This window comes from Leucopleurus acutus, assembly GCF_964270905.1.
Source record: "Leucopleurus acutus genome assembly, chromosome: 4".
Classification (NCBI taxonomy): Eukaryota; Metazoa; Chordata; class Mammalia; order Artiodactyla; family Delphinidae; genus Leucopleurus; species Leucopleurus acutus.
The window spans coordinates 29,824,614-29,851,727 of record NC_139146.1 but is presented as its reverse complement, the minus strand read 5'-3'; the positions used below and the strand labels follow the sequence as shown (position 1 = coordinate 29,851,727).

Here is a 27,114-nt window from a genome sequence, read left to right as displayed (position 1 = left end):
TCAACCAATTATTTCTTGAGTGTTTTATACGTTTCAGGTGCTATTTTGAGTGAAGGGGAGTCCTGAAATTTTAGGGCCTGGAGAAGTTTAGAAAGGTTTAGGAAGTTTAGAAAGACATTAGGTAGCGGGCATACAACAGTAAACTCAATAGATAGGTCTCGAATTTCTTGGAGCTTACATTTTAAAGTGGGGAGAAACATAGTATATCAGAAAATATGTTATTCTGGGAGAAATGCCACCTAACATGTTACCTAACCAAAATGTTACCTAAATCAGAAGAATGCCAAGTCCATCTCCCAGTCCAAACTCCTGTACCTTGGGCAATCACTTCAAGAACACAAATCAGATGGATTTTCTAGTTAATGATTTAAAATATTGGAACCAAAAACAAATCAAAAAGTCCAAACGTAGGTGACATATGTGTCTTTGATAAAAATACTAAAATGACTTCCAGAAACAAATCAAGTTTCCAACAATGAAGAGGTGATAGAATGAAACCCAACTTGATCAAAATTATTACAGGCATAGAGGTGTTGCATGGAAGTATTACAGTACAGAAATGGTAATCTCTAACAAGCAAGAGTATAAAACTGAGCTCCAGTATCACATGGTCACAGTCAGTATCAACACCAAACCAATATCAGGCAAGTTGAAGAAATTGCCTGATAATGACTCAGCACTTGAAGCTATGAATTGAATCCCTTTATCAGTAGAGATGAAGAATTAGTGATGAGTGGCTGAAGGAAAGAGAGATAAACATTAGTACCAATATCTTGGGACAAGAATGCTCCAAAGCATGAGAGGATGAGGGTGAAACCAGAGCTATTCTCTAAAACGTACTGTATATAATTATATATGATAGGCTGTATCAAGTTTTCATTATAGAATCATAATGAACTTGACCGTTATCCACAAACCCCTTAGCAACTCCATAGACATTTCAAATTAAGGAACCCCTTGGTATTGTTACATGTAAATATCATAACTTGTAAACCTTACTTGAATACTGAGACAAGAATCTGGCACCCAACGTGAGTGAAATCAGAGCACAGATATCCCTTTAGAAAATTTTAATTTTATCCGATTGTTTGTACCTGAGGTTGTTCATTTAAAAAAATTCTTTTTTTCTTTCTTTTTTTTTTTTTTTGCAGTACGCGGACCTCTCACTGTTGTGGCCTCTCCCGTTGCGGAGCACAGGCTCCGGACGCGCAGGCTCAGCGGTCATGGCTCGTGGGCCCAGCCGCTCCGCGGCATGTGGGATCTTCCCAGACCGGGGCACGAACCCGTGTCCCCTGCATCAGCAGGCGGACTCTCAACCACTGCGCCACCATGGAAGCCCTAAAAAAAATCCTTTCATTCTAGCTACAGCTACCTTTTTATTCCTCACAGTGTGAATGTTCCTATGATCGCTGACAAACATACAACAGCAGTAGGAAAAAAAAAAAGACGTTCTCGGAGATTTAATCCACCCAGGCAGCTGATTTATTTCAAAAGAAGAAATGACTAAGTTACCTATCAGAATTGCTAAAGCTAAGAGAAATGGACAATATCAATGGTTGGTGAGAATGGGGAGCAACTGGAATTTCCACATGCTGTCGGTGAGAACTTAAATTGGTACAAACTCTTTGGAAAACTGTTCGGCAGAATTTCCTAAAGCCAAACCCTCTGACCGAGCAGCTCCTCTTTTAGGTAAAAACCCAACAGAAATGCCAACATAGCGCACACTAAAGGACAGGTATACAAATGTTCACAGCAGCATTACTCATAATATCTCCATGGTAAAACAACCCAAATGTCTACCTACGATAGAGTAAAATAAAACGAATAAATGAAGTACTATACAGTACTGCTACAGGTAAAACATGCATGCTTCTTACAAGTATAATGAAAGAAAGATTCCAGATACACAAGGGTGTATATATTGTGTGATTCTGTTCATATGAAGTTCAAATAGAGTCAAGTTAATCTGATGATAGAAGTCAGAGTAGTAGTTACTTCTGGGGAGATAATACTTGGGAAGGGGCACAGAGAGATGCTTCCAAGGTGCTGGTAATGTTTTATATCTTGATCTGGATGGGTTTTACGCAAGTGAGTTCACTTTGTTAGAAAAAAAATCATTGAGTTCTACATTTACTATGTGTGCATTTTTCTGTATATATGATATACCAAAGATAAAAAGGCTTACAAAAAAAATCCAAAAACCTTATTCTATGCCTACTACATACTAAATTCTTTTTAGGTACAAGTTCTTTTTAGGTTCAAGGGATTAAAAAAAGAGAAAAAGACAAGGAACCTAGCGTCAGAGCCTATATTCTAGTGTCTGTGGGGGGCAGATAACAATACATAAAGAACAGCTTAAAGATTTCAGGTAGTGCCAAGTGCCACAATGCTAAATAAAACTGGGTGAGGTGATAATGGTTAAGGATGGGGGACAGCAAGATCATCTGCTGAGGTCAGAGGAGGCCTCTCAGAGGAGGTGACACGTGAGCTAATGAAAAGGAGCCGGTCTGGCCAAGACCTGGAGAGGAACACGGCAGGTAGAGGGACGGATAACGGCAACGCAGGAGTGAGCTGCACGCGCTTGTGCTGCGAGGCCGGCGAGGCTGGCAGCGACAGGGGCTACAGGGAAGCGTGGTTCAACAGGTGGGCAGGGACTAGCACTTGTACGGCCTTTGAGGATTTTTACGTGGTTACGGTGATAGTAATATTAAGACTTAATAATCAAAACCATAAAATTTATTTTATTCTAACTGCACTGCATAGGCATTGGTGGATTTTAAGCAGGGGAGTGACATGATGTGCTTTATGTTTTTAACGATAGCTCAGACTTATGTGTGAAGAATGGACTGTAATACAATCAGAAAGGCTACAATAATCAATATAACATAATAGTTAATATAATTAAGACTAATGTATAATTATTAACCATATTCAAAGATAATGATTTATCACTAGATAAGAAATCCACCAGGGAGAACATTTAAACGGATATTATATCTCTCATTTCCAAATGAAAGACAATGGGGGCTGCTATGTGGTCACAGCAGACATGAACGGAAAGAAGTAGACAAATCTGTATACCTGACAGGACATCCTGAAACACCATGCGTGGTGCCAGATACCAAGGAAGACAGCTAAGATTTTTGGCCCGATGAACAAGGGTGGAAAATGATGCCAGGTACTGAGGTAGAGAGGAATCGGCTTAAATATTAATTTATTTGCATGTTAATTAATTAATGAAGTCGTATTGGGGAGTGGGTAGAGAGGAAATCCAGAGCTCTGTTTAGATATATTAGATATGAGAGGCATATCATATGCATATCCAAGTGAAGATGAAATAGCTTTCAGATGAAGGAAAGTTTGTAGTTTAGGGAAGAGATCAGGGCTGGACACTTCATTGGAGAGTCATCTGATATTTAAGCACGTGCTGAATGAGATGAGATCACTTAGGGAGAGAACTGAAATAGAGGGGAGAAGGGAGCACCTAACTGAGCCCTAGGACGCTTCAACTTTCGCAGGTCAGAGCAGAGGTGTGCAGCTGAGCACTGTGGCAGAGGTAGTGTGAGGAGACTGCTCTGAGGTCCGTTAGAGATGCCACCTGAGCAGATGAGGGTGAGAGCAAAGGTTACTCCCTGTACTGAGCTTTGGGAATAGGAGGTAATCAGGCCATCTTGACTGCAAACTTTGATGAGCGTTATTAAAAAAAAAAAAAAATCAAAACACCCCCATAGTTTAATTACAGCATATATACTTTAGGAAATAGAGGGGAAAAGGCTAGTCATGACCCTATCAACATAACACAATGATCACAATTTGTATTACCTTCCAGTTTTGCTCATTTTCCATTCATGGTTGAGCTTACAGTACCTAAGCAGAGCAGCCTACCTAGGTACATTTCTTACTTATCATCAGCCATTTTCCCAGGTTGCTACCTAGTCTTCCTGAGCCCCCTAGTTAATATCTGCATCACTATTCCACCAGATGCTTGCACTCCCTTCTTTTCACATTTCTCTCTACATTGCTTCTAATTACCTTTAAGTGTCAATAATGCCGCCCTGGGCTTCCCTGGTGGCGCAGTGGTTGAGAGTCCGCCTGCCGATGCAGGGGACACGGGTTCGAGCCCCGGTCGGGGAAGATCCCACATGCCGCGGAGCGGCTGGGCCCGTGAGCCATGGCCGCTGAGCCTGCGCGTCTGGAGCTTGTGCTCCACAACGGGAGAGGCCACAACAGTGAGGCCCGCGTACCGCAAAAAAAAAAAAAAAAAAAAAAAAAGCTGCCCTAAACATCATTATACATGAAGCCTCTCCTTGTTTTGCGTTATTTCCTTGGGATAAATTCTCAGTGGTGGAATTATTGAGTTAAAGGACCAGCTATGAACATTTTCCATAAAACTGGTTCAGACAATGTTGATTCTGAGGGAGGATGGGACAGTCAAGAGAGAAAACGCAAACTTATAATGAAACAGGAACTCGAGATTTGGCAAATCATATGTGCGTGTTGAGTGGAGGGAGGTGGGGTGCAGAAGGCAGAATCATGGAGACATTTCCCTCGTAGGAAGTCATAGCAGAGGTCTGAGACACGGCTGTAGGGCTGGCTATGCCTCCCCTGGCTCTGCCAAGATGGCTTTAGGTCGACCAGAGAGCTGATTCATCAGGAAGCTGATTGAGATTATAACGCCCTGAGTGAAAGGTTACCAGAGCACTGCTGTTATCTCAGGTGCAAGCAAGAGACCGGTCCATGGTGCTGGAGGAAACGTCTGTAAGAAGGTCAGAGGCACAATAAGAAATGCAGGAGTAAGGGTCAAGTATGCCGTGGTTGGCAAGTCACAGTCTGATACCTCTGCAAAGCAGCTCACCATGCACTGGACTTCTCAGCTACTCTACATCTCCTGAAAGTCTTTAGCTGTTCTATTGCCAATGTGTGTGCGTGTGTGTGGGTAGGGATGTCCCTGGACCCGGGCGGTGGGGGGAAGGGTAATGTGTCAGGGGCATATAAGAGCCCTGAAATTACACAGAAATTTTAACGATAGTAAACCATGGAGGTCGATGAAAATGCAGATTTCTAAGCTCCACCACCAGGGGCTCCAATTTAATAGCTTTGGGGGAAGACCCAGAAACGGGAATTTTTAATAGACATTCCAGATGTTTTGATGCATGTGGTTACAGTTTGAGAAACTCAGTAGTTTCTCCTCCTTCCCTGGCTTATAAAATCATATTCCCCTCTTATGTAAGCCACTCATAAAGTCTTTCTGCAATTAGGACCTCTATTTCTGATTTTCCCAGTTATGTGAGCAGCATGGCATTGAGCAAAGAGCATGGGCTTTTGAGTCAGACCAACTAAAAGTGATCCTATAAGTAAATCTATAACATGATTCACCTATAAGCTGTACGTTCATGGGTAAATTTCTTCATCACTCTAAGCATCGGTTCCTTCTTTTGCAAAATAGGGACACAGTTGCATTTTATATGGATTTGGATCACGACACTGTGAAATATCGATGTATATACAATATTAATCAAGATGTATGTAAAATTTGAAGGAATATGAATTCCCTACATCTAAAATATACTCAAGAATCACACAATTTCGGGACTTCCCTGGTGACGCAGTGATTAAGAATCCGCCTGCCAATGCAGGGGACACGGGTTCAATCCCTGGTCTGGGAATATCCCACGTGCCGCAGAGCAACTAAGCCCGTGTGCCACAACTAGTGAAGCCCACGCGCCCTAGAGCCCGCGTGCCGCGACTACTGAGCCCATGAGCTCTAGAGCCCACGTGCTGCAACCACTGAGCCCACGTGCTGCAACCACTGAAGCCTGTGCACCTAGAACCCGTGCTCCGCAACAAGAGAAGCCACCACAATGAGAAGCCAGTGCACCGCAACTAAGAGTAGCCCCTGCTCCCCACAACTAGAGAGCCTGCGCGCAGCAACAGAGACCCAGTGCAGCCAAAAAGAAAAGAATCACACAATTTCAAAGCTGGTGGCGCGACTGATTTAAACTACCTTTACAATGCTGCCCATGGGAGCACCACATCAGTGGGCAACAGGAATACCCACAGCTTTGGTCATTACCTTCTGAACCACTTTGTTGTTTAGGTGCCTCACCTACTTCATCTTAAGAAGACTTAAGGGTGATTTTGGTGACTACCAGGCTGTTACTTCAACAATCATTGCTGATAAATTATAACAATGTTATCCAAGTATTCATTAAGGGGGTGGGGCTAGTGATAGAACAGAGAAACGTGTCAGAAACCAAGAACATTCAAATGAAGGAATAAAAGTTAGATATGAAGAAAAGTTACTATTAGGTATGTATTTATTTGCTGTGTTTAAAATTATTCCTATGGGGAAATGCTTTTGAATTATGAAAGTTCTGAAATATTTGAGCATACTGAAGAACTCATCCCATCTGAAAAAATGTGACCTCACTAGGATAGTATTTTCTGTTGTGAGCATAAGATAGCGTAGATAAAGCACCCAGCATATATCATCTGATCTGGTCATTAGGTTTGGAAATTTAGAGCAAAACCTATCATTTCTTCTCTATTCTAAACAGAGGGGACCTGTTCACTTTAAATCAGGGTAATCTTAAAAATTTTTGGTAAATAAAGAGTTTTCAGAACAATAAAAATTTCCCATTCAAACTTCCTGTTCCCCTCCCCAGCAAAGGCTTTCATGAATTACCTAAATAAAAGTCCCAAGGAAACCTGGTTGAAATCCTCAGCTCTTGGATTACTAAGGCAGCCTAGGAGTGGATAATGAGTCTGATTTCCTCTCTTCTTTATTGTCTGCGGTTTTGACCGGATGGTTCTCTACTATGCATTCTATTAGTCAAAGCAAAAGGACCACTTCTGAGAAAACTGCTCCCTTAGAAATATTTTTTTATAAAATCCAGTCACTATTCTTGTACCTTGGCTCACATTTATTTCCTACTACAAGACCAGGGTTATCTGAACAGCCTGAAGACTTGGCAGTTCTAGAGGGTAATTATTCTCACTTTTGGACTTGATCCAATGCAGGAAACAATAAAAGACTTCCGGAAGGTTTGCAAGCCCAGCTGTCTCTGACACTCCTCCTCATTCTGCAAAAATACTTGAATGAGTTTCTTAGTGCACCTGTCATTAATGTCACAGCAGAGACTTGCCCTTACCTTGTTTGTGTAGCTACTTAGACTGCATTAAGAAACAATAATTTAAAACTTACGGTGGGATAAAGGAGGAGTTAAGTTTTTAAAGCAGGTCCTATTTTCTGGTTGGTTTTTGGTACCAAATACTTCTAATCAGAATGGTTTCTACTAGCTTCATTTTGTCAAAAGATTGCTCATTCTGTCCTTAAAAATTAGTCACTTTGGTTCTGCCTTTCCTTTTTGCATAAAGATTAAAAATACATGGTTTTATTGATTTTTGAAGAGTGCTTTAAATTATAAGTCTATTTAGGATTTATAGAACGTCTCACACGGTTTTGCCTAGAAGTGTCAAGAAAACAAGAGGCAGTGGTACAGAAGCTTCCAAACCCTTGAGTGATTCCTAGTCAAAGTGTTCAGTGGAACTAAGTTCAGAGTTTGTTTTCACCAAAGCCAACAGCAGGGTGTTAATGGCTTGTATATTTTATGGGAGGCAAAATGAGAACAAATATTACTTTCTATCCAAACGCTGGGCGCAGCAAGAGCAAGTGAAAGCACAAGGACTTACTTGAGTATACTGGTGTTTTAATGTAGAGACCCTACAATTGAACTTAGCCAGAACTTGCACAACAGATTTCTTTGTCCTCTAAAAAATTAAGGTCTTTTTAATTTGGATTATTCAATTTTTTCCCTTTCTAGCCGATGTTACTTTGATATATTTATATCAAATATATATAAACACATATATATTTATTATATATATTAATTATATATTAATATTTATTATATATTTGATATAAATATATCAAAGTACATCGGCTAGAAAGGGAAAAAAATGAATAACCCAAGTGATAACCATAAATTTCATTAGGATAAAATGTTTAAAAAAGACAAAATTAATAGTTCAGTCCTCTCCTCATGAAGAAATAGAAGTTCAGTCTTCTCCTCATGAAGAAATATGGACACAGTGGAGTATGAAGACATGCATTTGGCTGACTATGACTAGAGAAGGCTGCCTACACACCTGGCATCCATTTCCACTGGCAGTCTCACACATGGATCATCATCGCCTTTCTGCATTTCTCAATAATTGAAATTCACTCCTAATAGATCTCATGCCTTTTCTGAGATGCAGGCAGAAGGTCAGGACATTAGCTGCTAACATTGTGGATTATGACATTCTTGCCAAACGAGAACTTTTCAACAGCTGGGCCAACCGTTCTTCTTGTCAAAGCTGCTCATCGTTCTGATATGATATCATGGCATCAAGACAGCAAGTCATAAGTGTTACAAATTCAGTGTTTCTACCTGAAGGGCCTTGGGCTGCATGATGAGCACAGCCATGATGATGAGCATGAGGACGAAGAGGAAGACAGCCGTAACTTAGGTACCCAGAGGGCAATAGGCTCCTAAGTTGCAGTGATTTTCTTTGTAAAATACAACAGGCTTTAGGTTTATTGTCTAGAGTTAAAAGTGGGCAAATTACTTAAATCTTTCAGAATCTTGGTTTCCTCATTTGTAAAATGGGAAAGCACATACCTCAAGGCAGCTGTGAAAGTTAGGTAAGACAATATATGAGTTTAGCACAGTGCCAGGTACCTAACGAACACCCAGTGAACAATATCTATCATTGGTGTTAGCATTATAAGAGCAAAGACCAAAATTCTCTTAAAGCTTTTTTCCTTAATTCCAGATAACATTGCTGAATCTTGTGTGTTTCGGGGTGGGGGTGGGTTAGACTATGTTTGGAGCAGGGGGACGTTTTCGCTGTGGGTTCTTTTTGAGCAGCAAGATTTATCATTGGTCATTTATCTACGCTGGAACGTTTGTACAGTAGGAACAGAAGTAGAAGCGAAGTGCCCTCCATTGATACTTCTGCCTGCCAGAACTCTGAAAAAGATGCAGCTTGTGCCCATCACCAGTGGCATTCTGCACATAAGGGTACCACACATTGCTTGTAGCATGTACCATCCTTCCAGTCACCATCCATATCCACACGTATACTTGAGACATAATTGTGAATCATTTTGTGCTGGAGCTGGAGACACAGGAGAAGAGGATGCCTCTCCCGCACGGGGCCACAGGACTCAGCCTTCTGGAAACGCCAAAGAAAATCTGACTTTCCTTCTTTTGTTTTTGGCCGTGCTGTGTGGCTTATGGGATCTCAGTTCCCCGACCAGGGATTGAACCCGGGCCCCCTGCAGTGGAAGCACAGAGTCCTAACCATTGGACTGCCAGGGAATTCCCTGACTTACCTTCTTTAGAACTATCTTCTGATCCAATTCCATTTGTAGTCTTAGCTTGTGTGTATAAATGTGAAGAATTATAGAATGTATTCTAAAGGGACGGCAGAAAAAAGGTTAATAAAATATTTCCAGGTCAGGCAAAGATGGAAGAAAACAGGTATTATCAACTTAAGAAATACGCAAGGCAGGAAAATGTGCCTTTGCCTTTACTTTTAATGACTTTGAACTTTAACCTAGTTTTCCACTATGTATTTAGGGGTAAGTTCTTAAAGAGTGCAGGAAATTTCATATCTTTACATCTCAGAGGTGTCAATCAGCAGCTTAGAGAACGCTCAAGTGTGATTCCCTCACTGCTAGGTGTGACAAAAGATGTGTTTGGTCTCAGCAAAATGTAAGAGGTGGCAAGAACGTCTTGAGAAGTTAAGATGTAACCTCCTGGGCCAGGCTGTCTGTTCAAAATTGGAAAAATTCTAGAGTTTTAATCATGTTCTTTTTAAAGGCAGAAATTCAATTTTTCTTCCTCAGCTCTTCTTTCTTGATCTCTGTGGCCTTGTCCTGGACCTTTTGAGTTTTTTTGGCACCAAGCTAGTATAAACTCCAGCTTAAAGCTAAACCCTTTCAGAGAACCCAAATCCCTGCCTCCTGCATAATAGAACTCTGAATAGCTAATGATTCATAATTTCTTCAAATGATAGGCAATTCTATAAGCTGTATTGAAGATTTCTGCTCCAGCTTGGGTTAACACAAATACCTAGAATCAATGACAATCTCTCCTGGCTACTTTAATCACCCTGCTCATCTGCTTCTCAGAACAAAAAAATATATATAAAAAGCCACCTTTCTGTCCACCATGTTACCATCAGTAATGAAATGAAAAGAATAAAAGAAAACCATCGCTATATTATGCTGTTAGGAAAATGCAGTGTGAGAGCGATGAAATATTATGCCCCAGATCAATCATTTGAATCATACAGATTTGTTTCTAAACCCCAGGATTCTGAAAACTGTAAAGAAAATAGTGGATAGCAATGAATACAGTGAGGGTTACTTGGTACCGCAGCCTCTACCATACGTGACAATTCAGTCTTAAGTGATGAGAAGAAGGGTTCCAATAGTCCCCACCAATTTGCACTCACAGAGTTTTGGAAACAAATGGTAGGGAACGAGTTCCAAGAAGAACCAGCGATGAATTAAAGTAATCCATCTATTGGTGGCACGGGCTAAAAGAATTGCTGGTTACCAGGGAGAAAACTGGGCCCCCTCTTTCACATACAAAATCAAGTGGGATGTGGGCAGCCTGTCAGCTTCACAGCATCATCAAAAATAGACGAGCAGTTACTATTTGGACTTATTGGTTGAAATACAGAGAATAAAAATTGACAGCTCTCGTGAAAGGACTGCCGATACTTTCAAGACTGAGGTCGGAAGGGGCCTGCAATAGCTGTTTCATATTTCCATTGATCTAACAGCTGTGGTTAAACCCTAGGGTGAGTTACCGATGTTTCTTTACTGAATCCTAATCTCATGTCTTTCCTATAGTCCTTAACTCACCCCCATGCCTTGAGGACATGTGGACCACGAGAGGAAGGAAGTTTAATCTCTCCGTATTTCAGTTAATTCTGTGCTTGCAAACAGGCCTCTCCAGAATAAACTTCTGGTACTTTTCCATGTTATTCATTTTGGTTTTTTCAGCCAATCTACAATTGTGGTTACTGCGGTTACTTCATCTTAATAATGGATGGGATGTCACATCACCTGATGCATTCCAGATTATGCAATCAGGCAATTTTATTAAAAGTTAGGTCTAAAGATTCTTTTAAGGATTCAATTTTTTGTTCAAAATCTTATATTTTTTTGTAAACTCTGCTAAACAAGAAGGATCCTTTAAGGATTTGTGAGGTAATACCAAAAGTTTATAAGCAAAGTGATCGTTAACTCTGCCTTAACTCAAAATAATCCTTAACAAAAGCTTCAGAAGTTATTATACTTACATCCTAAATTACTGTGGCATCTCTTCGAGAACACTCATGTTATTTCTCACACAAGTTTCAGGAAAGCTATGTTATTCCAGCTATTTAAAAACTAATTCCTTTCGGTAAAATGATTTAAAATGCCTTGTGTGTCACTGTTTTAAGTTGTTATAGCACCTGAACTACAAACATATTACTGAAGTCCTATTTTTGTCCAAACTCAAATATATTAATGGATTACAGAGAATTAAAATTAAGATAAAGGAATCTCAAGCTTAACATCAAATTATTGAAAGGGCATGCACCAAAATATTAATAGCAAATATCTGTGGGTAGTGAGATGCAAGGTTTTGCGTTTGTGCTTTTCCGTGGTTTTCAGTTTTACAAACAGAGAATTCTCACTCTTATAAGTAGAAAAAATTATTTACTAAAACTATGACTACTGGATAGTATTTCCAACTGTAAAGAAACAAAGGTTGTCAAGTGGATGGTAGTTCTGGGAATAGGAGAGGCCACTGCTGCCTGGACTTGTATTAACATGCAGCTGCCTTCAGGTATCACACTGGGGACAGTCTGGGTCCTCTAAAAACTTACTACATTAACAACAACCTGTACACTTTTCTCCTATTTGGACTAGATCATTATACTAGGAGTGGATTTTTTTCTTAATTTGGAAGGCAAACCTGGAGCAGTAGAGAGACCTGCAGGTCTGTGCCATCCCCAGGTAAGGAAGGAGGGGTCAGCCTGCTAGAGGGCAAAGTACCACCCGCAAAGCAGGGTGATGCTTGTTCTCCTGGCTTTCCTTGCTAAACTCCTCCGCCAGTAGCTCCGAATTCTCCCTCATAATGGACATTAAAAAATATATTTTTTTAAAAAAGCAAAATATCATGAATTTAGTTAATCTAATCATTATCTTCCTGGAAATACCTGAAAATCCACATTGTTCCTGGATTCAAGGGAAAAGCAGAAAAAATATCCTACTTCCCCCCTTGGGAGAAAAGACTTTCCAAAAAAGGCAAGGAAACTTACTAACAATTGTTTACAAACCTCTTCTCTTCCCGTTTTCATTTTGAAAAGCTAACAATTTATTCAACACCTGCTTGGACACTAGAGACACAGCAAAAAATCAGACAAAAATCCCTGCCCTCATGGAACTCAAAGTTGAGTAGGAGGGGAGAGAGAATGAATACGATCAGCAATATATATAGTGGGCCGGAAGGTGATACGCGTCACGGAGAAACTAAATCAGGCAAGGAAAAGGAGGAGAGAAGGTGGGGGATATTGTCATTTTACACAGGGAGGGGAAGGCGAAATTTGAGCAAAGGTCTGAAGGAGGCGACGGACAAGGCGTTAGAATATTGGGCAAGGAATGTTCTGGGCAGATGGGGCGGCAAGTGGGAGAGCCCTGAGGCAGCAGCTCTGCTAGCATGTTTGAGGAACAGCACAGCTGCCACTCTGGCCTGAGAGAGGAGAGAGGGGAGAGGAGGAGAGGTCAGAGAGTAACAAAGGCCCCACTGTGTAGCGCCCTGCAGGCCTCTGGAAGGCTCCTCCAACTGTATGACGTCAATCCCAGATTTCTTGAAGCACATTTCTACTTCTACAGGTGAAGCCCCCTGATACTAAAGGAAGACTGGACTGGGGCATGTCTGCGGCAATTGATACAAGAAATATAAAGGGCGAACGAGTGGAATGAATAAAAATGTCGATTACACGCGACTGGAGAAGTGGCCAAGTGTGAGATTTTTATTCATTAACTCAGAAACTGTGTGTGCGCCAAGGTGTTCCAGGAACAGCCAGACACAATTCTGGCTCCAGGGAACTCACATGGCCTCCCAGGGGGTACATAGGTAAGGCAGCATACAGCCTGGTTAAATGATGATGAACAACAAGGTCGGTAGAAGCTGAGATATGGGCTGAAATGATCAGAGAAGCCTTTATAGAGAAGACATCCTAAATTAAGATGAATAAGACTTAAAGAAAAAAAAATGGACGAAGAATGGAGAAAGAGGAGGGATAATAGGTTCAAAGACAAGAAATGAGCATGGGCAAAGTATGTGTGTTTGGGGGTCAATGATCAGAGACATACGTCATCTTGAATGGAACGTTTGCATAGGGCAATGGTGAAAGGTCCGTCAAGGAAAGACTAATTTTTTTTATGGGCAGGTTGAAGTTTCAACCTAAAGAAAAGGGCATTTCAATTAAGGTTTAAACACAGAAATGATATGGTATGTGAGTAGCTTGGATGGAGAAAACATTTGGGAAACAGGAATTGGTGGTTTGTAATACTTAAGATGTGAAGTGATGGAGGCCACGACTGGAGTGTCTGGTGTGGAAATGGAGATGAGACAGTTACTCGAGATATTCAAGAAGAATTTTACAACTTGGTGACCAGTTGAAAGAGTTATTTTTATAGTATTTTGAATGACTTAAAGATGTTCACTAGGAAAATAGTGACAAACTTTGAGAAATTTTAAAGGGTTATCAAAAAGGCGTCTGGTTTGAATATTTTAAATTCAAGTGATGATATGTCACACGTTTGGAATTATTATAAACAGAAGAGCAAATTTCAGAGAAGAGGTCAATACTAAAAATAAAGATTTGTTAGGGGTAATTGGGCAAATGATGGTTAGAATTTTCCCTTTTTCTGTTTTATGAAGCCAACACAATTCTTCAGTGGGTTATAAACAGATTAACCATATCATTTACCATTCAAAGTGGGCCATTTTCTAGAGTGAAAGGGGAGCTGTTAATAGTTACACCAAGACACTAGGCATAAAACTATGGTTACCCAGAGCACACCAGGAAGTACGGATTCTAGTTTATAGGTTCTATCTCACTTTAAAGGATGGAGAGTTGCCATTTCTTTATATAATTGCTCTTGGTTTTTCAAAATGAGTCAAGTGATTCAACTAGTGTCACAATAAATGGCCCAAAGAAAGGTTCCCAAATTATCCTTCCAGCTACACATACACAGTGAACTCAGGGTCACTGTCAGAAAACAGAAAACAAAAAACATTCTTAATTCCAACTATAAATCTGCCATTATTGGGATGTGCATTTGGACCAATAGGGTACAAAGTTTGTGTTTTGATATAAACTTACTTTGTTTAACATACACCTGCATTTTGCCAGAATCTTATAAAATGACTACAATTGCTAGCTTTCTTTTAGTTGCTATCCACACTTGAATCAAACAGTTATCTTTTTCTTATTTAACTTTTTTGTAATGACAAAGTCATACAAAATTAGTGGAAGCCTCCTTTGGACCCTCTTTGATCCCATCGCTCTCCCTGCCTCCAGAAAGATATAATCACTAGCCTGAACTTTTTAAACATTGTTTTTATGCTACGGGTTATTAAACTTTTCATACGTGGTATCACATTCCCATGATTATTCATCAGTTTTTGCTTTTCTACTTCTCAGCATATGCTTTCTAGAAGTATCTTTTGCTTTGTTACTTTTGCCCTTTTGATGCTACATCTTAAAATGTGAAATTTATAACCTGTCATTGATAAAATAGCAGCTTTTCTCCTATGACATTTATAATTTATGTATCCATTTCCTTTATATCATTAATATCACTGTAATCATTATCTGTAATGTTGTTCTCTGTGGATTAAGGACCACTTCTGGCAACCATATAGCAAAATACTAGATACAAGGTGCTCGAGTATAAATTAAGTTCTGAAATTTTCAATGTTTCATCATTTTACAGGTCGATGATGTACTTAACTCCTTCCAAATGGGTTTTTAGAGTGTCATATTTTTCTCATCTGAACAGTTTCAGTTGGTTTTATTATATATCTGTTTCTTTAAAAATAAGGCACTTGCCAATAATGCTTCTAATATTAAATATTGATGGGTGTGTGTATAAAACCACGAATAGATTTGATTAAATGCCATTCATCTGCTGCTCTGCCCTGTTAAATATACTTTTCTGAATGTGTCCTATGCTATATATAAGCTCTTTGTTCATGAAAATCTTACTAAATAAAGAAAAAGAGTAATTTTCTATTCGTCTTGAATATATCTTATACTTAAGCCAAAGATGAAATTCAATGACAAAATAAAAATATGGCCAGGAAATAAAAATGAGTTTCAACAGGGAAAATTCCTCGTTAATAACAAGGCAAAAAGTCAAACTGTAAAGTGAGACTATCTGGCTTTGAGCAAATAAAGCATAAAACAATTGAGGCCAGAGTGAGTCACCAGGAAACAGGAATAAACATATTTGAAGCAGGTGTGACATTGGCCTCTATGCACAAGCAGCACAAAGTAATTAACACTAATGTGCACTGACTAGACAACCTGCTTTGACCTGCTCTGGGTCAGAGCCCTAGAAGAAGGCTCCTTGTGCTGCCAATGAGAGGAAAACACTGCCAGACAGATACCTGGTAAAGGCTGCTTGAATCAGAAGCACGCACACATCGGCACCCAATCTAGAAGGGTTTGACGTTATTAAATCAATACACAGAAAGTCCTTTACAAATCAACTGAAGTAACCCAGGTGAGATGTCATAGCAACAGGATTTAAAGACTCGGCAGCGTCTGGGAAGAATGGATGGTTGGTACCTTGAAGGGTTTGATGCTGTTTGCCATAAGCAACAGTCTCATCTAAAGGACTTACTAATTCAAGTTACCAGACATTTTCTCAAAATTTACCCTAAGGAAATATTCAAACATGCAGTGCCAACAAACGCCACCTGGAATTATCTCATCAAATAAGGAAATGCTTATCCTTGGGTTGGGTGGAAGTAGGCTGCTGTGCCCCACCCAGTCATATCCATAAAGACTAATTGACACCAGAAGCTGATGGCTTAGATCTAAAAGGTGAAGCAGGGTTTGCGGGTAATGGGAAGAAATTGTCAAGAAAACCCCAGAGAAATCATTCTCCAATGAAATAAACCCATGGCGGGCCTAGGGAAAACCTCACTTGATCATATTCTATCTACTCCTTCAAAACTTATGACAGCTTTCAATAAATTATATTGTATTCAGCCTGTATGAAGTCTGCTATCATATTCAGTCAACACCCAAAGGTAAAGAGAAAGAAAACATTCTACAGGTAATGTTTGCCAAATTATACAAAAAACCCCACTTCTTTCTGAAGCAGAGCAGTAAAGAAGAGAGGGTTTTTCTTTTTGCTTAGGGAGCCTACATATCTGATTTAATTTCCACCCAGTTGTCTTAGTTCATGAGTAAACACAGTTTGGAGTATCCGGAAATACGTCACAGTTGGGTCTCTAGTTACTATAAAGAACTAATAGGCAAGCTTGAAAAGCTGGGGAAAAGACATTAGTTCTAAGCAGTAAAATATACAAAAACACTTTTCAGAAAAATCTTACTGTTCATTGCCCTCCACCCCCTCATTTCTAATTCCTCTAACAGAAAAGTTTGGTTCTCTTTCCCTTTCCTTCTTTTTCCAAATCCATGATATCACATCCTATTAGTAGTAAGGAGTGGGCAGTGGAGTAGATGTTTGGTCCTTAACGTCCTACTGAATTGCATACCATCTGATGCAGGACTGTCTCTTGTGTAAGGACTTTGTATACTTCTATATTAGACACCGTTTACAGGTGGATTTAAAAATTTGTGAATTATAGTTAAGAGCCATTCAAAATTTTCTACAAAAACATATTCTTGTAATAATGAGGTTATCTTATATGACCAAGATAGGAGGATTTTTATTAATACCCATCAAAACATCTGTTTGTGAGAAGAGCTTATTTTTGATGCTTTATGTCAATTTCATTCAAAAGCTATTTGGATTCTAAAATAAAGAGCAAATATCATTGAGATTCTCTAGGCTGTGTATGAGATTGTATATGCATGTGTGTATATCTTAGAAAATGTTTTGAATGCAGAAAAGCACAAAGAATAATCAACAGCCAATATCTAGAATCGGGTTGTCAACAGTATGTTTGCTTCATTTGTTTTGAAAAGGAAGATAACGCATAGCAAAAAAAATTTAAATCCTCTCTGCTTCCAAACTACCAGTCCACTAGAGCCAAGCTCTACAAGCACTGAAAGTTTTTCTGCTTTATTTTCCAGTAAATAGTAGGCAATCAATAAAAGCCTGTCTCCTCTGCCTTTCCATAGATGTAAGAATTGAGTATATTTTCTTCCAGTATCTTTTTAGATACTTTACAAATACTTAAATGTATTAATGAACAGCATGTTTCATGTCTAGGAGTAAAATTTACATAAACATTACATAAAAAATCATTCTGTATGTAGCCTTTTTCATTCAATACACTGTTGACCAGAATTCTTTAAGCACAGAGAAACCTCAATATACTCTTCGTAACATGGAACCATGTTCAACTGATACAACCAGAGAATTCCATAATAATGTTTTCCAAATAACTGATTAGAATATTATGATAAATTTTTACAAGACCCTAGACAGTCCATGCTTGGACGCCTCCGTGTAGTTCCAGCTTTTAAAATTTTATACAAAACATGGCTCTGGAGAAAGTAAAGTAACACATAGAATTAAGGAAATGGAAGATGCAACTAGAATCTGTCAATCTAAAGAAGACTTGGTAGTGTTAACAACTATCGCACATGCATTGTGGGGTAAGTAAATGAGTAACCACTGGCTGACATTGGGAACTTGGATTTTGGCATAGGAGGAAGGAGAAATGCGGTAATTAAGTAAAAACTCTCTAGGCATAAATATGAATTGGAAGTATCAGTACTAACTCTGGATACATTTCTTTCAAAAAATAAATAATTTTCTATTTCTAGGCCCTCTGAGAGGGCTAGAAATAAGAACTACCTTAGGGAAAACCACCCCTAGTACTTAGAGAGTCATTTCTAAATACTATCTCCCTTTCCCAAGGGAACTTGGGATGAACTTGGGATCCTCTGAGAACTGACTGGTTCCAGTTCTGGACAAGGAATAGGCACCACGCTTGGTCTGCAGCAGCTTGTCATCCCTGCCCCCCGCCCCCATACACACACAAACACGCACACACATACACAGAATCAAGCTATGGGCACTACTCAGTACACGGACAAGGATTCAGGAGCCAATCTGAAGAAACTCCCACTGACCAAACGTGGGATAACTTAGCATCCAAAAGAATAATGGCAATGGACTACAATACACCAAATCCAAATTCGTCTCAAAATCACTGACATGTAAAAAAGGATAAATCTATGAGCTCTTAACGATACTTAAAAAAACCCATTATTCACATGCTAAGTAATCAAAATTTTTTTGAAACTGCTAAATATGACCAAAGAATCAAGCATTTATCCTGCCTTTGCTACACTAACTTCTCGTAAAAAGTTCTGTCAAACATTAAACCTAAATATAATAAAATTTCTAGATCTAACTAACAACTAAAGAAGAATACAGGGGACAGAAGAATATGATCAGTAACAGCCAGCCTGGGGGAAACTCTAAAAGGAAAATGATTTGGATTCTCCAAAGGATGGCTTATGAGTGGGAGGAGGGGCTTGGAGAGGAAGGAAGAAACCTCTTAGTTTAAGGAAATCAACCAATGGAAATGTGTGAACCTATCTGGACCAGGATTGTTTGTATTTTTTAGGTCCTTATTATTCATCTATTTTATATATAGTAGTGTGTATGTCAGTTAGGTCAGGATTCTTAAAAATAAATTGTAATAAAAAAGAACCATTTGTGAGACAACTGGAGAAACTGGAACCCTCAATAATAAAGAATTATTACTAATTTAGATGAGGTAATGATACTGTGATCGATTTTTTAATAAGACCACTTTTAGAAATGGTATCATTTCATTCAGAAATATTTGAGTCTGTATTACTTCCAAATAATTTGGGGACAAGGGAGAGGTTGGTAGGGATATAGATGAAATAAGATTAACACTGTTGATAACTGTTTAAGCAGGGTAACAGGTGCCTGGGGGTCCTTGAACTCCCTTCTCTGCTTATATATGTTAAGGTTAAACAGAAAACAAAAACAGGGCTTCCCTGGTGGTGCAGTGGTTGAGAGTCCGCCTGCTGATGCAGGGGACACGGGTTTGTGCCCTGGTCCGGGAAGATCCCACATGCCGCGGAGCGGCTGGGCCGGTGAGCCATGGCCGCTGAGCCTGCGCGTCCAGAGCCTGTGCGCCGCAACGGCAGAGGCCACAACAGTGAGAGGCCCGCGTACCGCAAAAAAACAAAAACAAAAACAAAAGATAAAGACTCAAGGGATGTTGAAAGATCTGTAAAATGCTGAAAGGCATCATTAACATAATTTTTTCCTCAAATATCAAAATACTTTAGGTGAGGCATAGTGTGAACCTTCAATGTAAATAAAAATGAAAATGCTGCTTTGTATTAGAGAATTCCAACCTGATACATATTGAAATGGAAGGAGTCTTTAGTGACAGAGTCAAACCACAAGTACCTCAAATGTTGCACCCTACAAAATGCACCGAAATAAAGAGTGCATGCGGCAGTAGCAAGCAAAGGAGTGTTTCAGTTGCAGGGAGCCAACCTAATGGAGACGTACAGATCATCAGTTTGCAAAAATCCTCCTCCTGCCTGATCATCTTTAATAAGCCTCAAGTGACTAATGAGAGGCTTTTAATGATACCATCTATTTCTCCTTAGCAGTAGAACAGTTAATATGTAATATGAAAAAAGTAGAAATGCTCCTAAATATTAAAATGAATAGGTTTTTATTCTGTAGCATATCTATCTATACCTGCCCCCCTACACCCCAAGCCTAGTTATCAACTTGCTGGTTTTGACAAGCAAAACACAAATAGAACAGGTGCCTTTGTTAGCACTGAAGGTAAATTCTGGCACCTGTTTGGACACCAGCTGTGTGCTAATTCATCTTATGATTGCCAAAAATTACAAAACTACGAATGTTCCTTCGGGCTTCCAGGTGTGGGTCTGGATGTTGGCTGGCAGATGTCCCTGGAGAGACCTGGCCTGGTTCTGACAGCCTCTATGATGAGTTTTAGCCAGTGCAAAGTAAGACTTGGCTGCAAAAGCCTGTGCCTGCGAGGCAGTGCAGGCAGTGAGGGTGGAGGATACTTTGGGGGATGCGGAACAAAAACATTCTCTGGTCTAGTGATACTAACACAGACAGGTGTCCGGTGTCTGGTCACATGCCTGAAAGCCATTTTTGATTAAGTACTAGTCAGTAGCAGCATGCCCACCACATTGGAACCCTACTCTACCATACACTTCCACAGTTTACTGCTGTGGCTTTCCATTTAGCCCTTCATCTATACTTATATGACAAAAATAATGGAGTTGATGCTCTGCTTCTAGTCCTAGGACATAAACTGAATTCCTGCATGAACAGTTTGGACAAGAAAGGAGATGGCCTGAGAGCTCTCAAAATGTGGTAAGTTTGGTTGCAATGAAGGCTTTCCCTCTGGACATGGGTTTATTTTACACCCTTAATAATCAAAAATATGAGATGTATGATAAAATGTTCGATTGTTGCTTCTTTCAGCGGAGTCTGATGAAATGAATGGATTTTATTTGGAAAATGAAAAAAAACAACAAACAAAGAAACCTACCTGAAGACTGCAAGGGTCAGAGACCAGAGCACTAATGGCTTCCTCAGTTCAAACTTCGCCCGTTTGTTCATTAGGTGCCGACCACCGAAGATAAAGGCAGCATACAGAGCGGAAAACAGGAAAGATTTCTTCCTATGAACAAACAGAAAACCAAAATCTTATGAAATAAAGATCTTTAAGCAATTATTTTTATCCCTTAGAATTCTATATTTATTCATTGTTCATCAACTTTTATACCACTCTCCTCTTGCTAAGCACCAAAAACATTCTTGGGAATGTGCCCCCTTCACTGAAGAGAGAATGTTTATCCATTTGGCAACATGGCGGCTGTTGAATCCTCTCCTGACAAATTAGGTCATCTGGATTAACCAACCCATATCAGGATAGATTTTCTTTTTGGGCTTTATAACTATAAACATTTCAACAACATAGCACTGAGGTAAAAAAGAAACCTTTTCACTGAGAGAATTATTTTTCAGAGTTTGTTGGACCATTTAGATAGATGAATTTTTACAAAGGAATTATTTTTATTGGAAATAAAATATTAGGTGACAGAGTTGTGTCCTAGGACAAGAAGGCCTTTTAAAATGTCATCCTCCTAATAGGCTAATGATACTAAAAAATGATTTTGGAGAAATACTTGATGATTTGAAACACTACAATTAAGCTACATGACTTAAAGCCCCCCCAAGATGGATTCCGGACATCTTCTCCACCAAGGGAGGCAGGTATTAAATTTCAGTATTATCATCAATAACAGGCTTGTCAGACATCATACAATGCAATAGGAAGAACACAGAACCGCCTACAGTACAGTGGCCTAAAACCTTGAGCTTGAATCTCATCAAATATCTGATTTTACTACCTGCTTATAGGAAAGATGGGGGATAAAGCCAAACTTTGGACATTCTGTAGGACAGCTGAAATTATTTCTTCAAAATGTTAGTGGTAAGAAATCAAAATCTGGGACTGTTCTAGATTAAAAGTGACTTGAGAGACACAACAAGCAAAGGTAACATGCAGAACTTTTTTGGATCCATATTTGAACAAACCAATTGTTTAAAAAAAATCTTTAATAAAATCAGAAAGTTATCAGTCATAATCTTAAAAGCTCTTATCAGTTAATATTTATGGGTGAAATTATACGTCATGGATTTGCTTTAAAATACTCTGGCAAACACACAGAACTCAAGCAATATTAAGAATGGAGAGACAACACAAGATTAACAAAAAAGATAATGGAACACAGGGGCCCATGTTAGTCAGATTTAGGTGGGAGTTTCAGTCAGGAAGGTCTAACTAAATAAAATCTGCATGTCCTGCTGGTTTATTATTGGACCAAGGAGAAGTGAACAATAGTATTGATAATGCCATAAAGAACAAACAACACAAAGCTTTTGTAGACTCTGATTCAACAGAAAGTAACAAAGGCTGTGTAAATAACTGAAACATCTGAGTATACCTTCTGATATGATAAAGCAATGTTTCTTTTAAAATGGGTATTCCTCACTCAGGTTAAAATGGAAAGGGCTGAAAAATAAGATACAAGATATAAAACAAAAAGCAAAATGCATTAACTGAAGAGCATTACTTGTAAAAGGCTTCATATTTTTTCCCCTAACCACTACCGTGTATTGCTGACTCATGAGCGATCTTATTATTTACAGAAGCATCACTCCTCCTCCAGTGAGTGCAAGTGACCTACCTGGTGAACCCCACCAAATAAAGCAGTGATTCCCGAAATCAACTGGTAAATAGTGTCAAATAAATCACTTCCACTGAGTGTCGCAAACTCTTGGAAACACAAGAGCTGGCACACAGTAAGTGCTTAATAAACACCTGTTGAATGATCACGATCTTGTCATATCAAATTTTCTAATGGGGAAAATATTTATGCACCTAGGCACATGGGGGCTCAGTGAACACTAACTGAGTAAATGAACAGTTGTGCTTTCCCAGTAATGTCTTAATAACTAAAGAATAAAATATTCAGAAAGAAACATACCATCCATTTTCTTCCTCCAGAAAGAAAGACTATTTCTATATTTCAAAGAGAAGTGGAAATGAGACGATTTTATGGAAACTGTAACTATTGAACATTTCAAGAAGAGAGTATTTTTGGCCATAACTATATTTATTGCTTTACTTCTTTGAAGTTTGCAAGTGTATGGCATTACTTTAAATGTCAGAATCACTGCATTTACATGCATATAAGCAAGGACTCACTCAAGAAAAACAAAATTTAAGAAGTTAATGTAGATAATAGTAATATGGAAAAGTATATATTCTTTTCTAAATTATAAAGGTAATGATAAGTGACAATAATCATGGTATTATGATTTAGGGAGTGATTCCTGTGGGTAGAGATAGTGCTAAAAACCTTTGTTATTTAATCCTCCTAATCATCCTTAATGTAGGTAAAACATTATCTCCATGTTATGGCTTAGGAACCTGGCTTAGAGGTTAAGCAGCCTCAGATCTCCCTGCTCGCCTGTGGTAAACTTTTGGAGGAAAGAAGGGTGTGTCTGCTAAGTTATAAGAATTCCTTAAACCCTCCTTCTGACTTGCAAGGTTATTGTGCAACTTTGCGGCACAATGTTTAACTGTGAAAAGATGAAGAGAAATCTCTACAGGTTTGGTTCAACTGTCATATTTTCTGGGTGTGGAACACTTTGATCACAACCCTCTTCACCTCCTGCATAACAAATTCATTATATATACCACTGAAAACTCTTCCTTACAATTATTTATCGTTCTTTCTTAAAATTAGTCAATCTAATTCCAAGTTTGGTTATAGTTAGATTAATTACATTACTTACAGTTATGAACTAAGTTAAATGACTGTCCATATGATCCTATCATTCTAGCCTAAGGGAAAAATAATGTGCCTTGAAGAACCAGCAAAAGAATAAAAATCTTCTCTCTGTATTTCTTCCTCAAATTTCTTCAGTTCTAGAATGAGAATTAGCCCTAATGGACTACTAGCTTCCTGGCAAGGACCATTCTTTTTTGCATGTTTTCTAAAGATCTCTTTAAGAATCTTCAATTCCACACAGCTAGGACGAACAAGTCAATCAACATAAACATGCAGAATTTGAGAACTGCGAGGGACAAATTTCCTTGTTCTACAGAAGAGGAAATGCGGGGCGGGTGCTGATGACATTGGTTGCTCAGGGTCACGTGGCCACATATTGCATATTGATCAAAACTACCAAAAATTGTAATGGCTGTGATCAAGCAGGTAGGTAAACATAAATCAATTGTCTAGGTTACATCTGGGTCACAGGCAGTCAATAATAGGAACTGATACTTGTTTAATTATAAGTGCTATAATAAAAATAAGTTACTTATCGTATCTTATATAAATCTTCCACTATGGTGAAATTTAAATAATGCTTTGGCAACAGTAGACGGACTTGGAAGGCAGTATGCTAAGTGAAAGGAGTCATATAAGAAAGACTAATACTGTATGGTATCACTTATATATGGAATCTAAAAAATACAACAAAGTAATGAATATAACAGAAAAGAAGCAGAATCACAGATATAGAGAACAAACTAGTGGTTACCAGTGGGGAGAGGAAGGGGAGGGGCAAGGAAGATGTGAGAGAGCAGAAGGAACAAACTATTAGGTATAAGATAGGCTACAAGGTTGTACTTTACAACACGGGGAATATAGCCAGTGTTTTGTAATAACTGTAAATGGAGTGTAACCTTTTAAAATTGTATTAAAAATAAGTAAATGCACAAAAAATAAAAAAAGGTAAATAATGCTTTGGGTTAATTTAGAACTAAGCTTAGGCTTCTTCTAAAAGAGGGAGTCATCTAAGGAAGCATTAACTCTTACCTCTTCAGTGGAGTAACCAAAATTTATCATTTATAGTTGAATGTTATGCTTTTTCCATTTTACTTAGAAGAAAATTTTTCTTTAGGCAAATGGGCGATTTAAACTATCTTTCCATTCTGGTATCTCTTTGGTAAAGGTTCAGTTATAGTCAAATGAATAATGACTTGCCGCTGGCCCACTTAATATTTAATGTGGATAGATGACTTCCCTAAAGCTTCAACAGTAATCCAATCATACTTCATATTGTGACAGGCCTCCATAGCTGGGTATAATGGTAACACTACATTGTTTTATTACCAGATAACTAGCAATTTCTAGATGGTATGGACTCTTGTTTAGGAAGTCTTAAATGCACAATCATATAGCACAACCTTTAACTGTAGGTACTTAATACTTTTCAGGAGGTGATTCTGTAGCTGTAATTACGAAGCAACCAACCGAATAAGGATCACGCAAATGAAATACTGATATGCTTTGAGCTTGTCATGCTTGTATTTGCCCTTTTTTCCCCTTTTACTTCTGTCATCAATGTGAATAATGAAATAATTAGTGAATGTGAATAATAATCAGTCCACAATTAATCAAAACAATGGTTTATCCTTTATCCTTAAAGAGCTGGATTTCTTTATCATGGTACTTCGTTCCAAAACATTCCTAGATGCTTTTTCTATTCTGACCTATTCTGAGTAGCTGCTTATGATTTGTATTTATTGTTCTGCCTCACAACACTTCTTAAAGGGTATGTATATATTCAAATGCTTTTTTTTTTTTCCAACTCCTGGGATTCCACTGAAACCAGTACCTAGTAACTAGAGTCCCTTAATGCTCACATCAAGATCTCTGCCAGGTGACCTGCACTCCTTTGGAACTCAGACAAGTTTATCTGAGAATGGCAAAACTTTCATGTGGGTAGCATTTCACATAGGATAATTGCTAATGAGCACCTTGGGGAGATGACCTGAGCTCCTTTATGTCAGTGACCTTGTTTTTACAGCTACTGTGTATGTGTGAGACACAAGGAGTTGTGAAAGGGAAAATTAAGCTGTGAGGGAGAAAAGGAAAGAAAAGAAAAGGAGACCTAAAAGCATCTCCTACTTTGGCTGATCTACCTGGTACATAGAAAGTTTCCACCTTTCTATGTGTGAAGGGTGTGAAGCTGAGAAAGTATGTTACTCAGTAAGGCCACATCTCTTTTAAGGTTTCTCCTTTAGTTCCGTTGCTGATTCAAGTCAGAAAATAATTCAAGGTTCTGAAAGTAGTTATAGGACACGTATGAATTGCAGACTGTAAAAACCAATGAACAGGAGGGGTGGGATAGGGAGGGTGGGAGGGAGGGAGACGCAACAGGGAAGACATATGGGAACATATGTTTATGTATGACTGATTCACTTTGTTATAAAGCAGAAACTAACACACCATTGTAAAGCAATTATACCCCAATAAAGATGTTAAAAAAAAAAAAAAAAACCAATGAACAGAAACCTCAATTAAATAGCGTCAGGAGACCAGAAGGGGGCGCTCTCCTGCCCCCGACCACAGCAGAGCCCAACAGGAAGAAGACTCCTCTTCTTTCTTGGCAACAACTCAGCCAATGAAAAGCCATGGACTCTGTTTACTACTGCCCTCCCCACTTCCCTTTCCCCTCTATAAGAGCCTTTCTCCTTTCCTTCCTCTGTGGTGACTTGCACGTGGCTTGCCATGGTTGTAGACCCCAAATTGCAGTTCTCTGCTGATCCCCAATAAACCCATCTTTGCTGGAGAAATATCTGGTCATCTATTATGTTTGAGGTCAACAAGACCCAGAGACTGAAGGAAATACACTGCTTTTTGCCAACAAGATACTCAGTGGATGTGTATGGTGGTTAAAATTTGATAAGGATATAAAGGAAGGTTTTCTGGTGAGGGATCCCGAAGTTGTGCTCCTGGAGCTCTAGCCAGGGCTGGACTGTGTCACTTTCTTGAGAATTCCACCAAGAGTTTATAGAGGCATTTTTCTATATTAAAAATAGTGGAAAATTTTCAGCAGTTTTTATTCATAAGTAAATTATAACTGGGAATTAACTCTGTGCCCAGAAATTCTGACAAAGAATAGTTTTGTGAATAGTGGAATATGTCCATAATTAATACAAAGGAATGGTGACTTTATAATTGCAAGACAAGCCATGACTAAAGAAAAGGGTGTTATTCTAATCTGTTATGTTTGACCCAGCAAATGATGTGTGATTTCTGAGCTTCTTTGAGTTGCAAACGCCTCTGCTTCTCATCCTGCTTTCCCCTAGATGCTAATTTAAAGATCACAGGTTCTCTTTGTTTAAGGTGAGAAAACCATTCTTCTGTAATTCAGTCTTTCTATTGCCAAAGTAGGTCACAATCAAAGTAGAGTCACATTAATACAATGGATTTAATGACATG

The 27,114-nt window shown here is 38.9% G+C and overlaps 1 protein-coding gene across 3 annotated transcripts in view; it reads right to left on the bottom strand.

The window, feature by feature from the left end:
* ELOVL6 (ELOVL fatty acid elongase 6) overlaps positions 1 to 27,114 on the bottom strand; it is a 134,075-nt gene that overhangs the window by 33,007 nt on the left and 73,954 nt on the right. For all 3 annotated transcript variants that reach the window (XM_082838531.1, XM_082838530.1, XM_082838532.1), the window contains exon 3: positions 20,856 to 20,987. In XM_082838531.1, the coding sequence (XP_082694657.1) occupies positions 20,856 to 20,987 (132 nt within the window). The remainder of the gene's footprint in view (positions 1 to 20,855; positions 20,988 to 27,114) is intronic.